This window comes from Apaloderma vittatum, unplaced genomic scaffold, assembly GCF_000703405.1.
Source record: "Apaloderma vittatum isolate BGI_N311 unplaced genomic scaffold, ASM70340v1 scaffold12065, whole genome shotgun sequence".
In the NCBI taxonomy this organism is placed as follows: Eukaryota; Metazoa; Chordata; class Aves; order Trogoniformes; family Trogonidae; genus Apaloderma; species Apaloderma vittatum.
Window position 1 is genome coordinate 14967 of NW_009717712.1, and position 14349 is coordinate 29315.

Genomic DNA, 14349 nt, shown 5'->3' on the forward strand with positions numbered 1-14349 from the left:
TATTACGAGTCTATTGCTCCAGAGTCCTTTAGAATACAAAGAAACATTGCTTAATGGAATTCTTACGGTAATGTCAAATTTGTACAAATCTCTAAAGATTTGCTGTTATGAATTCTTGTGCAATGTAATAAACAACAGCTTTAAAATGGTTTTAGACAATGAGACCAAGTTTTTATTTGGTTTAAAGTGGAAACACAACATGGTTAATAAAATACTGCAAAAAAAATTGAGGTTTGAATTGTGTCCAACTATACAAAAGCTTCAAAATACATTTTTTGTTGTATTTATAGATGGGCTGTCAGAGCTGTTCATCTTACTGATGGATAACAGAGGAGTCAGTATTACATTCCTGTTCTAAGGACCACATTGAGAGGGAGCCAGTTGTAATACCGTGGTCTGTCAAAGTTGGTGGCAGAATCTGCATTGGCATGATTAGGTTGTGGATTGGTGAAGCATCGTGGGTTTTAAGCATGCCGTCATATACCACTGTGAATTTAGTTAAACCAGATGGAAAAGTTTAGAGTAAACTTAGAAGCTTTCCCTAAGCTGATCAACTGACTGAGGTTCCTGATTGCTATACTCCCTTACTATTTTTGCTGATGGTTTTCATGTTTGATGGATGTATAAGAGAAATAAGGCATAGCTAGTGTGAGGTAGTACTTCACTGACTTAACATTTCCCACTGTATTTTTGTAGTGAAAGTATTGCTGCTGCTCCTCCTCTTTTTTCCCATTGCTAGCTCAGTAGAATTTTATTATGCAGTTGTGGCTTGTTATGGCTGAAAGGTGAATCTTCAATATTTGATGCTTTAATAAAACCTTAGCTGTTAAAATGAGACAGTGTATCAGAATTTGAATCTTCTCTTTAAAAGGCAGCTCACATGTTTAGGCCATCTTTAATGTTTCCTAATTGCTATGAAAATCTTGAGAGTAAGAAACCAAGTAGGTGAACTAGATGAGGTGGGAAAACATGGAAGGAAGTAGGAAGCATCAGCAGAATATAAACAGCTTTGATGTTCAACCTGACGTAACTCAAGCTTTTTGACTGGACTAGAAATTGAGATGAATTACAAGTGGTAAACTAGAGACAGTCTCTAGTTTAAGGTATCCTTTGGTGACAAAAAAAAAAGGAACTCTATTCCTGTAAATAAATAGAAGTGCTGGACTATTACACTTTCTTTGTAATAACTGTAAACTATGAGATGCCAGATTTTTGCCTAGCCGCTTGAGCATGTGTACTTGGGCACAATCCTGTTCCAGGAGTTTTCAGTTACTTATTTCTATTATAAAATAAAATTATGACTGGCATTTTCTTGGCTGGAATTATAAAACTGTACACAAAGTATATGGAGCCTTTCTGGGGCTGAAGCGCATTATTCTCTGTAGGTTTTTGCAGATCTGTGTTGCCAGGGAATCTAAAGATTTTTGCATATTTTGCCTTTACCCCCAAAGCCTGTAAAAATTAGGCCATTGCTTCTGTTCACATCTGTTTGCAGAAGGTGGGTTTTTTTTTTTTTGATAGGTAAGGAGAGACATTCAATAATACCTAGGATCGTATCTTCCACCTGAGTAATCCTTCTAATTAATTTATGACTTGCTGTGGGTTTTTCTGCATGTGGTCTCAGCAGTGATTAATCAGAATTTTGAAACTGGCAGCCCGTAGCAGTGTTACAAAAGACAAAGCCAAACCCCAGAATTGTAACCAATTAACTTATTCTACCTGCCTGAGATTCATTTGTAGAGATAAGTACTCCTCATCTCTGTGTAGTATCAGATGTACTTGTAATTATCATAACTGATTGTAACTTCTGATTTTCATGATGCCAGTGAGCATTCTGTGGAAGGTACTGTTCCCTGTGACAATGATGGTCCATGCTAGGCTGTTTTGCATTTAAATTGGATAAAAATGAACACTGAGCCCTGTACCTGCTAAGGAATTCTGTGCTGGTACTTTTTTTACAGTAACTACAGTGATGGTGCATGGTAATCTTTCATAGATCCCTGCTAAACTGAGGGGAAGAAAATTGAAGAGACTGGAGAGAATATGGAAAGGTCTCAATGAGGACCATCTTTGCTCCTCCTCCCGGAGCTTTCTGTTTTGCCTTCTATACGCGACGGCACAGAATTTTTCCGCTCTAGTGTGGACTTACATGAGTGGGTTTTCCTTCCATCTGTACGCTTCTGCGGTAGGGTGAGTCTTTGCAGAAATCTTCCCAGTGGGAAAGGTGGCTTTGTCACTCAAACTGGCTCTTGTGGGATGGGAGTTTGTGGCAAGTGTATGTGAATTTATTTTACCACCTAGTCAGAGGTGCTAAATGGCTGAAGAGAGGAAGAGAGGCAGATCTCTGAGTGCTTCAGAGAGGAGTGGAAAAGTCTGACTCTCTAGTTCGTACTAAAAGTTTTGCCACCTTCTGAGCGAAGTAGCAAGAGCAAGACCAGCAGAGAGGTACATGTCTGGGAAACGTGGCAGCTTGTCATTAGGTGCGATGGAGTTGAAAGTGTCTGGAAGATGACCTAGTTTAAAAACTGAGAGAGAGGACGGAGGGTTGTGGGAAGCTGCTGTTTTCTTTTTTACAAGTAGAGAAAAAATCCTCAACCTTGAAGGGATGATGAGCTACTTTTGTTCCTCAAAGGAGCGATAGTGTACATAAGAAGAGGTGTTGGAGGGATTACAGCTGGAATGGAATCAATAATGGATTAATATTACCCATAACCAAAAAATTTAATTAGCAGCAGTGTGCTGTAGACCACACAATTATGGGAGGCGACTAAAAAAAAAAAAAGAAGTTGAAAACAAGCTCATAAAAAGCCAGAAGTTTTCTTGTTGGTGTGTTGGAAAATCAGACCTTATCTTACTTAAGCTGCATTAAATGAAGTGAATAAAACCCAGCACATTTGTGGGCATACTTTTAAGAAATATTTACTTTACAAGAAACAGTTCTTTGAATCAAACAATGCAGCTAATTGTAAATGGTTCTTTGGAGGTATTGCTCTAAAGAGCATATATTACCATAAATTACCGTTGGCCATAAATTAGCTGATTTTACAGTTGGGATTCTGCTCATACCAGGTGAATTGGTTGAAACTGTAAAAGAGAACGAAAATGGAAAGTGCTAAATCTGTTCATGATGTTTCTGGAATATTAAAGTACTTTGGTATGTTAGGACTGAACAGGGTGAAAAGGAGATGCCTGTAGGAGAAACAAAGTGTTTAAAAGTTAGAGGTAAGGAAACTGTAAAATGAAGGGTATAGGAGGATAAGAGGGTATAGTGATTTTTAAATTTTTTTAATTATACATGAAATTAGCTGGAGAGAGAAGATAAACAATAATTGCTCTGAGATCTCCAACAGCAGTGGGAAGAGTCCACAAAAGGAACACTGCAAAAGGAAACATGTAATGAGATATATTTGTATTACTTTTGAGTAGTACTTTCACAGATAAGTAAATTTTTAAAAACTCTGAGATTTACTATTTGAGAACACCATAAAAGGTTTCATGTTGTCATTAATGTCTCAGCCTGGTTCTGCTTGGAGCATAAAGGAACGTAAGATGAAAAACAAGTGCACAAGACTGGAAAGATGACGTAAATCATGGCTCTAGCCACCTGGTCCTGCGGGCAGCTACAGCACATGTCTTTGTTATGGAGCACCTCATAAAGATACTGAGTTGTTTGTACCACCAGCTCTGCTGTTCCTCACTGCAAGGGTTAGAAGTTACACTCACTCCCCAGCCTACTTTATGGTCTTCTGCTCTTGCAGTCTGAAGTTCAAACAGCTGAGGGTTTGGTCCTGCACACACCTCTTGCTCTCCTGCTCTCTCTCGGGAAGCAAAATGCACAGGATCCTCCAAATTCCTGCTCTTCCAACCACATTTTTTTCCTCCTATTTTTTTTACTCTGTGGAAGGATGGAAGCTGGCTGTGTATTGGGAGAAAACACAAGTGATTTAATTTTCGACATGGACATGTAAAATTGCATATGTTGTTGAGTTAGAGTAGATCTCTAGTGTCATAGAATCATCGAATGGTTTGGGTTGGAAGAGACCTGAGAGATCATCTGGTTCCAAATCCCCTGCCACAGGCAGAGACGCCTCCCACCAGAGCAGGTTGCTCAAAGCCCCGTCCAACCTGGCCTTGAACACTGCCAGAAATAGGGCAGTGTCCACAACCTCTCTGGGCAGCCTGTTCCAGAAGTCATCCTGAGGAATAGAGGGAGCACAGCTCATGTCTTAATAGCCCTCAGTCTGCTTTGTGTTCACATCAGAAGGGTTACCAAGGTAGAAAATGAATGTTTTGATCAATCTTTGAATATAACACAGGGAAAACCAATCTTCTGCTATTTGCACATCCTTCCAACATCTGGTGAGTTGGAAAGTTGTATACAAAGGTCATGGCAAAAGTCTTTAATTAAACTGTCTTGTGTAAGTTGAATGGGAAAAAACCAAACCCTTTAATTCAGAAGGAAACCATAAAATCTGAATATCAGTATGGCCTGGATTAAAGCACACTGATTTTGTAGCCGTAGCAACTTTCTGTGCAAGCCCCTATTTTGAGAAATGGAGTCAAGGATAAGATTATTAAAACATTCCTCATCTGATTCAGTTGTGATAGTAAAGGGTGTAATTTCTTTGTGGCTTTATTAAATATAACAACAAAGCTAAACCCAGGTGTTTCTTTTTGTTGTTTTCCAAAGGATTCATCCCCCTGAATTCTTCAAGAACAAATACGCTGTGGATGAAGTACACTATGTGACTGAGGTGAGTTGTCTGTGTGTCTTAATATTTTTTCTGTGAATACAAAATCAATATGTCGCAGTGATTTTGCTTAATTTTAGTCCATATGTAATTCTGATGTTTCATGGGGAGAAAAAGAAAAAGTGGAATTGATAGTTTTAAACCTCACTGCCATATGATTTCTTTTGTTAATGTTATTAATGTGCTATTAAGCTAATTTCAAGTTGTCTTCTGTTCATTGCCTCGAGATATCTGTAATTCAGTGCCCATCTTCCTGCAGCTTCTTTGAAAGCCCAGTTCTCTACAAGCCCACTGATTTTGTTCTTAGTTTGTAAATGTCTGAAAGATACTAAAGTAGCCTACTAGAATTATTAGTCTGTAAAAGATGGCCCAGTAAGAATAACAGTCAATATTCATTACTAAGTAATTAGCACATTGTAACATAATATTTATGCTTGTGTGGTTTCTATGCAGTATTGCGTTGAGGGTAGAGTTTCCTGTTCCTTATTTCTGTTGACATTACAGCTTTTTTTGGCTCATATTTCCTCTGTCTTCTAAATTATAATAGTAGACTTAAGTTCATATTTATGTCTTTAAAGGACGCCAACTTAAGCACCGCGCTTCTGTCTAAAAGTTTTGTGATCTACTGACTCTTGTTGCATGTCTCAGGTAATAGTACAATATCTGAAAGACATCAGAAGAGCAGTTTTGTCTTTGCAGCTCGTTTACACAGCAAATGTTGATGAAATTGGTATCAATAGGCTTATGATGAAGAAAAAAAAAATAATAGCAACCTAAAACTTCTTTTCAGATATCCAGTGTCTTGGCTTCAAAGAAACCTGCTGTGCTTCTTACTTTGGTGAGTCATATTATTCTAAAGAATAACTACTAATTTTCTTCAAGAAGGGGAGCAGTCTATTTGGCATTTCTCTGCACTGTCGTTCCCTATCTTCTCCATCTTTGCCAAATTTGTGGCCACCTGTTTATAGTCATCTAGTCTTCTGGCCTCTTCATGACTTTGAGATTTGTAACCTCTGGCCTTCCAGTCTCTATTCTCTCTGCCAAAAGCATTATCTTCTGGTAAAATATGACAAGCTTATCTGATGTCAACCGTGCTGTCTTCCAGCCTACGGATAATGACTCCAAACTCCTTTTTACTTTTATGCTGCTCTGGTAATGTCGTGAGCATTTTTGGACCTTTCTGTGGGTATCCCACAAGGATTCAGGGAATACTTTTTCTGCATAGAGTGGGTTGGTAAGAATAACTTCTGGGAGGGATTGATATCAAACGCCTGTCAAGTATTTGAAAGATTCTTGCATATTTCTCTGGAAGAAAGATGAATGAGTAGAGGTAAAACCTCCAAGTGTCTTCTTCCCTGTCACCTTGCCACCGGTTGTTTTCCTTGACAGATGTTTTGTAAATCTCTCACTATTAAGAGTATCTTATTTCTTGTCTCCAATCTATATACAAAATGTTTTGCTGACTCTGAGCTTTCCTGTACAGCAAATGCAGTAGCAGCTCCAGGATTTCTTGGTTTCCCATGATAGTTACCAGACAGAAGTCTTAAGGAAAAATCCCTCCTTAAGCAGTAACGTAGCATGAGATCCAATTTCTTTATCCATTAAGAACAGAGGCCCTAAATAGATTTCAGTCTTTCTTCCATTTTTATTTGTATATGCACACACATGCATGTAAAATACGACCTTCCTTCAATGTTTTTTAAGAGAAATGAGTGGGAAAGAGAATACTTGTTCATCTTGTGCTTCTTACTGTGCATTTCTGCACGCAGAGTTGTTGACTAGCATCCTGATATAATCAGGAATTTTCATCTAATTTTTGACTGAGATGATGGAGCTGTGATGCTTTCACATACGTCCCAATGCCATGAAAAAGTGAGAGAAGAGATGAGCACTTCTCTCTCCTCTGGGTGAATGGAAACTTGGTCCTCTCCTCCGATGCTCTCATTCCAGATACAGGACTGTAACGCTGCTCTGCAGGGTTTCCCAGGCACACGTCAGAAGTGTTCATCTGCTGTATAGCAGCCAAAATACTCTTGCTTATGCTACTTGCTTGAATGGAAAGCTGTAGGGGAGCAGCATGCAAATTTAAATAGTAAGCATTGCCAAGGCAGTCTGTAATAGCTTATTTTTAAATGAAATTACATTAGAAAAAACTTTGCCCATTTGTTATTCTCTTGCCCTTTAATATTAAATGAGTCTCCTAGCTATCTAGAATTAGAAATCAAAGCTTGCCACTTTCGTAAGCAGCACATCCTAACCAAAGTTCTGTGCTGGTCTCCTATGAAACCAATGATTTCTTATATTGGTCTGCATTTGAACAAACAGTATATTTTTAAAATTTATTTATAGTGATTCAGGAAACTTATTTTAAATAAGTTTCCCTAAGGACTTACTGCAATCTGGTTCTCCCTATGACTGAAATTTTAAATACCTGTGTTTGGCTCAGAATCATGGTCCTTTTAATCTTTTCCCCCTCAGCGTGGTGTTAATACTGATAGCGGAAATGTCTCCAAAGAAGCTTCATTTGAGGGAATCAGCCAGTAAGTGCCAATTGTTGCATGTTAATTGTATATATGTATAAATATATGTTAATTGCTGCATGGTTACGTTGAATTCATTTTATATTTCATGGTAAATGATGTTTTTTTCCTAAAGACAGGGTGCTGAATGGCAGACCACGTATATGGATGTATCTTTGACATGTTTCTAATGACTTGAAATACAGTGGTGTGTCTTTTGGGGAGACTCTTTTGCATCTAAGATCATCCAATATTTCTTTTTCTCTGTGTTTGTTTTAAGTATCTAGAATCAGAGCCCTCCCCTTACCTCCATTTCCACTTTGGGGATCGGAATATTTGATTTTCAGATTTCAGTAAAACTGATCTTTAAGAGTAGCTTCTTTCTCTTACTGAGTTCCTTGTACAGTATTAAGGTAGGTCTTAGGGATTCTGGTGTGCTCAATCTTCTGAAAAGATGTCACATCACAGATACAAGATCACTTTTCAGCCTAGATATGATGTTTTAATGTTCCTTGATTTTGTCTTTTTCTGAAGTTTGGCTACTGATGGAGTGGAAATGTCTTCCTGCATGTGGTGTTTTGAAAACGTAGTAAATAAAAATACATTACACTCTCCTCTAGGATGTGAGGATGATGGCCTCAATTTTGAATGAAATACAACTTCATGTTCTCTTATGATATCCTAAAATGAGAAAATTTTCCATTTTAGCTCAACTATATGGCAAAAAAGAAATACCCCTCCCACTAAAAAGCTTGTTATATTCAGTTAGGTGACTTTTTTTGGTGATACTTGTCACCCCACTGTTATTTTTGTCCATCCGCCTCTGTCAACAGCACATGAATTCTGCAGCAAAGATTGTAATGCAGAGAATATGCTGCGAGTCTGGACACTCGTTTGTATAGTTGGAAAGCACGCTTTCTGCTGGGATTGTCTTTTCTCTGTGCCATTTGAACTGAAATGTGGAACCCGATTCCAGAATTACTTACTTCTCCCCTCTATAATCTAAATGAAACCTTAATGATTCTGTCAGGGATATTGGGGATGAAGGTGGCAGACGTTTAAAGATCTTTTGCTGTCCAGTGAGTTAAATACAAAGTGTTCCAGAATCCAAGCAAGCCCTTTTTAATGAATATTTGGTCTCCTTTCTGCTGTTACAGCAGTATGATGTTCTGTTGCTTTGACCAAGTAGCTGCTCAGCTGTCTCACGCTCTCCAGGTACAGATGGACTTCAAAACCTGTGTGGACTAATACCTCCAGTTTTTCTAAGACACCTCTGCATGAAATACCAGTGGTCACTAAGTCTAGCAGTAATTCTTTATGGGAACGATGTACAAAAGTCTGTCTAAAATACCAAAAAAGCCCTTTTTCTCTCTGAATTACACTAAACACTAGAGTTTAATTAGTAACATATTCTGTTACCAGTCAACATTAAGCTAGGAAGCCATGCCATGCAGCACTTGATTTGAGGTTTTAAAAGCATGTTTCTTGCAACACTTTAAAGGATTAATGATATTTATTTGTTTACTGCAAACTGCCAGTGATAAATTTCAGCATTCCTGTTTTCCTGCCTCTCCACTTCTGTATCAAATGTTTCCTTTGTAGAAATGGATATATTTCAGATGTACTGATTTCTTCTGAGATGACCAAAACTATTTCAAGTTTATACCAAGCAATGTGTTCCTTCAGACTCTTCTCCCTCCCACCTGCACCGTCTTGGGTTCCCTGTCCTTTGCTCTGCCCTGGCTGTTTGTGATGGCAAGGCCCGTGATGCTGTGCTTTATTCGTGGGTTCTTGTTTGTTTCCGTTTTCTGGCTTCGTGGCCGAGATGTATTTGCTTGCTCGGACCCTTTCGTGTTGCTCCTGCTCCCATTTGTCTTTTTTCTTCTAGACTGGCTGTACCCATGCATTTTTATTTTTTTTTCCCCAATGGATAATAACAGAAATCATAGAATCATATCATGGCCTAAGCTGGAAGGGACCTTAGAGATCATTTTAATCCAGCCTCCCTGCCGCCAGGGACGCCACCTCTCGACTAGATCAGGCAACACATGGGGACCGAATTGGAATCGAAACCCCAACGTTAGCGTTGTTAGCGCTACGCTCAACTGACTGAGCTAACCGGCCCCCTATATAATATATCATTTCCTGTAAAAGCTGAATCGTGGTCTCTTTGCAGGCTGTTCATCTGCTCTCGTTAGAAGCTGCTTTTTTGTTGCCCTAATGATGTTGCTTCTCTGGTTTACTTTTTGAACCTTTTGAACTTCTTCTGGAACGTAATTACCTGAACTACTTGATTAATTTTTTCCACTGCAATAAGTAGTTATTTGAGACAAAATGATTGCTCTGGTCATGAGTTATTTTTGTGCTTACCCCGAAGATCGCTCCTAAGTTTTTTTTGTTCTGCTAGCAATGGTCAAACTTGATTTTATGCTGATTATAGAGCCCGTAATAATGAATTATTTCATGGTTTCCGTCGGATAATGTGTAGCACTTATATAATGAAGAACATGTTGCTGCAATCTGTAAAAATGGAGAGTGGAGGTAGTTGGGAAGTCAGTGGGTAGTGCTGTGGCTCAGTGGAGGGAGCAGGCTCGGGCAGGGACTTGGGGTGGGAGACCTGGACTGTCTGCTAGTGTCATTCCTGGTGACTCCTCTCAGGTCAGCTTTGGTGACAGCTGTTATAGGAGTGACTTGCTCACTTGCTTCAGATGACTTATGTGTAGAAGGCTGATTTCTAAAGGAGTTCTAGCTTTGTTTTCTAGAAATACGTATTTCTGTTTGCTAGTAAAGGCTAGTTCCATTGGTTTTTTATTTTTTTGTTTGTTTGGGTTTTTTTAATTAATGGTCCCATTTTTCAGACTGGAAAATGTGCAGGAATTTTTAAAATCTAATCATGTTATGTAGCACTTGTAAAATGCTTTGAGATGATGTGATTCACCATACAGAAAGTGGACTTTGAACCTGTGTGGGTAGACAGTAATGTGCCATGTACTTTAGAACACTGTTGAGTAAATCTTTGCTCACAGTGTTGGGCTTTCTTTTTTTGTCCTCAGACTTGATTGATGTGAATGATGGGCAGTTCAAGCAATTGTACCTAATATTTAAAATATTTTAGTTAATTCTATGCCCCCAGAACTGCACTTGGGTGCAACAGCAAAGACCGTCTAAATGGCCTCTTCCCGGTTGCATAGCAGAAAGAGTCTCCATGTTGCAGAAGAGTGGAAAATTCTAACATTGTGTATGAATATGTTTTAGATTTTTATCACCATATACACACACAAAGTGTATTTGTGAAATTGAGGAGAAAGGGTCTCATTTTACAGTGTTGTTATACAGGAGGTATAGATTTCTATCTTTTTTTAAACTAATGAAATTGTCTCGCATATTAAAGGACATCTGAGTATGAAATCTATTTGCACATGCCTTTCAGTGGAATATTTCTTAGTCCTGTGTTGTATTAATGCTCCCATTTAATCATTACAGATTGCAACTGTAGCAAAATGTCGATTTGCTTTCTTCTGCAAGACCACATACCTCATCCTCTAAGTATTGTCAATTTGCAAATTGCAGGAAAATGTAGAATTGGGTTGCTCTGCATGATCCTTTTAACATTAGGGCAGGACATGTTTTTCAAGAATAAGTTGTTTGTTCTCTAACAGAATCAAAATTTTCCTGGGAGGATAAGGTAGGGTGATTTTTATTTAGTACTTTGTGCACAGATTATGGGAATTAAACACCATTCCTTTATTTCTGTTAGTGATGACAAGCTCTTCCCCTCAAGCTTGTTATTAACCAGTTAACTTTTAGGATGTGGTTTGTTTAGCTTGTTGGTAACTAAAGTGAAGCATAATTTGAGTCAGTATCTTTAGAAGTCTAGCAGTCCTGAAGGGCCATCCCTGTGGCCACTTGCACAGGGCTCACAGATATCTCAAAATAAGCAGAGTTGAGATAGTTCAATCCTTCATTGTTGGCTTCCTTGAAGAAGCTACAAACAATAGATCAGATTCTCTTCCAAATCTGAATTGGTGCTGTGTTCTGGAGGTCTAAGATCTTGTTTTATATTTGATGTTATATCAGAAAGTCTTGTGTTTTCAGGTGAGAGGTCAAACTGCCGTTCAGCTGATGACCTCCTGCCTCTCCTCCAGCTCCTCCCAGCACCCTCTCGATTCAGTCCTTTTGCCTTTCTGTATGTTTAATTAGCTTCCCCAATTGAAAGCAACTAGAATTTCGAGGAGCTGCCACATAGTAGATGATTCCAGACAGTAAGTAAAACTTGGATTTCTGGCAGAAAAAATACAATGCAAGAAGAGCTTTTGGGGCCAGAAGGGTAAAATCCAGGGACTGTGACAGAGATGGTACATCTCTCGGCTGAAATTGCTTTTAGAAAAGAACATGATTTGACATATTATAAGCCTATACTCGTGTGTAATTTTTTCCTTTTTTTTTTTTTTTTGATGCTCAGATGAAAGAGAGTCTTCTCTTGTGAGGTTCCTGTTTGGCTCATTTGATTTGCTTTCAGTTTCACCCATTCGTGCTTGTGGTTAAAGTGAGCATGTCAGGTTCTTGAGAGAAGAAATGTGAATATTCAGGATCTAAGTCAGCTGCCTTCTGCACCTGCCCTTGCCTGCCCTTTATTTTGTTTTGCTTTTTCATAATAACTGTAGTTTATACTTGTCTTATTTGCATAGAGCTGGCGTTGGAACTTTGTGCGGTGCTGCAGTGTCTCCTTGCACTTGCCTTCGTTGATTTGTTCTCTGCCTGACGTACTGATGACAATTTTTGAAAGGCCTTGTGTTTGTTGTTGCAGCTGAATTCTGTGCCTTGTTTTTCTGTGGTGGTGTCAAAAAAGCTCACGCTTTTGTGGCTTTTTAAAATTTTCACAAATTGATTTTACTGTGTAATTTGTATATTTTCTTTTGTATAAATTTGTGTTTAACTGGCTCTTGCATTCCAGAATTATTTCTCCACTGGTGTAGATAGGTAATACTTGTTGGGATGGCGATCAAATTGAAAAAGTGCCCCTTTTCCCTAATTTTACAAGACTTTCTTTTTTCCAAGTGACCACCTTCATTCTATAATGACACATTGTTCTGTAACTTCTGGTTTTTTGTATTGTGTTGCTTCTAATTAATACCCAGTATACTGAATACCATACAAGTTGTACTTGCTGGATGTTGCGATAAGTTCTTTTCTGTCTTGGAGTGGGAACACAAAGCTATTAACCTTCACCTTGTTAGAATTTTATAAGTTTATGAGCGTAAGGTTTTGAAATAGAGAAACACAGGGGTTTGTTTTCTGCAATCTGACGTTGCAGGAAGACCCTGGTACAATTAAAAGTGACTTCTAAATAATTTTATTAATTGGATTTGTGCTTTTGTTGGTCCCTTCTGAGGTATAAAGAATGGTTAATAACCTGGAATAATTTAATTTTTCCTTCAGAAATGTGGGAGGATGAATTGTTGCTGTGTAACAATCTTCTGAAGATCTGTCGGGAGCCTTGGAGCATTTAAATTCTCTTAAATGCCCTAACTTAAGCCAACAGCCCTGAGTCAGACAAAAATATCTGTAATGCAGAAAGCTCCTTAGGCATTTAAATTGCAAGCAAAAAACCTTGAACAATGCCTGAAAATCCATTTGTCTTCCACTTAATTACTCAACTTCTTACTCTATTGGCTACTGTAATGTTATTGTTTAGAGAACCTCAAAATAGTTCCAAGAATACATGAATTGCTAATGTAGAAAATAAACAGAGAAGTATTTGTTTGAGGCCAAGGTGAGATGGAAGCTTTCGCTTTGCCTCTTCTTTAGATTGGAAAAGACAAGGAGAGATTTCAGACTTTCCATAGTCCTCTGAGCAGCTTCACATTTTGTCTTTGTTAAAAGAAGTTTAATAAACATGTCTTGAACATACCCTTTCTCCAGTTTCTGCACATTCTTAAAATTATGTATCTGATTTAGTCTCATGTTTCACAATTAAATACTTGCACAGTGAAGATGAACGTGTATATTCTCCTCACAGGGATCTGTACTGAATTCCAATATAATATTTGCATTTGCTTTCACAGGTTTTCACATCCACAGAGAAGACAATTCAAAAAAAAAGAACAAAAAAAGTAAATATATAATCTCTGTGCGTCTGGCTGGTTTTTAATCTTTATATTTTGGGGTTTTTTTCTAGATTTAATGTGAACAACAAAATTCTTCATCCTGAAATTGCAGAATGGTGAGTAGCATAAGAATCTTTCTCTTTGAGTACTGTTGAATGTGCTTGTCGTCTGTGCCATCACTTCAGAGGAATTTTGTCACCAGAAACCTTCAGCTTTACTATATGCATTTTAATTTTAAGCTGATTTCATGTTACAGGGTGGAAATAAAGTATTGAAAAGTGAAGAATGTAACTTTTTTTTTTAATGCAACTGTGTCTGAATATACATATTTATAGAATATGTTAGGAGTTAAGTCACATTTGTGTAAACGTGAATTTGTATGAATAGAAAAAGAACCGAGGATGATTCATATTCTAATAACGAAAATCAAAGGTAGATGAAAATTGTGTCTGAACAGGTAGTGTTTAATAAGGTGTTATTACTTCTCCAGTATGTTTTTAACAGTATTAATTTTGTCAAATTATTATTCATTTAACTATACTTTGTAATTCTAGGGAAATTCTGCTGCAGCCTATCTTGAATAGACAAAGTTAGAGTGTGTGACTCAGTGTATTAGTAAATTGCAAATCTGCTGCGTTTTATCAGTTTTCCTCTTGGTCCACATTGCTGACTTTATCCTCAGGATTGCTCCATAAGTAGGACTTTCTGGTTTTCCATTTAGAAAATTAACTGAAGAAACAGCATAGTGGATTTTTGTTAATGAATTGGGCTTTTATCTGAGCTTTTTCAGTGTATTAATCTAGAAACGAGGAAGCAAAGCAAATCCTTACTTTAAAACACATAAACTTGAAATCTTAAAATACAAACAGGAAAGTGTGTAGTCTGGCTACCCCTTTTGTAGCTTATTGTATTACATGCTACTACAAATTATTCTTTTTAATGTTTATTATTAGCACATATGCTGAGAACAAT

At 37.8% G+C, this 14349-nt stretch overlaps 1 protein-coding gene across 1 annotated transcript in view; it reads left to right on the top strand.

Moving 5' to 3' along the window:
- Nucleotides 1-14349, top strand: part of PEPD (peptidase D) — a gene marked incomplete at its 5' end in the record, with an annotated part of 127816 nt that overhangs the window by 12427 nt on the left and 101040 nt on the right. The window contains 4 exons of the mRNA XM_009870010.1: nucleotides 4691-4754; nucleotides 5542-5589; nucleotides 7230-7291; nucleotides 13449-13493. Of these exons, the coding sequence (XP_009868312.1) occupies nucleotides 4691-4754; nucleotides 5542-5589; nucleotides 7230-7291; nucleotides 13449-13493 (219 nt within the window). The remainder of the gene's footprint in view (nucleotides 1-4690; nucleotides 4755-5541; nucleotides 5590-7229; nucleotides 7292-13448; nucleotides 13494-14349) is intronic.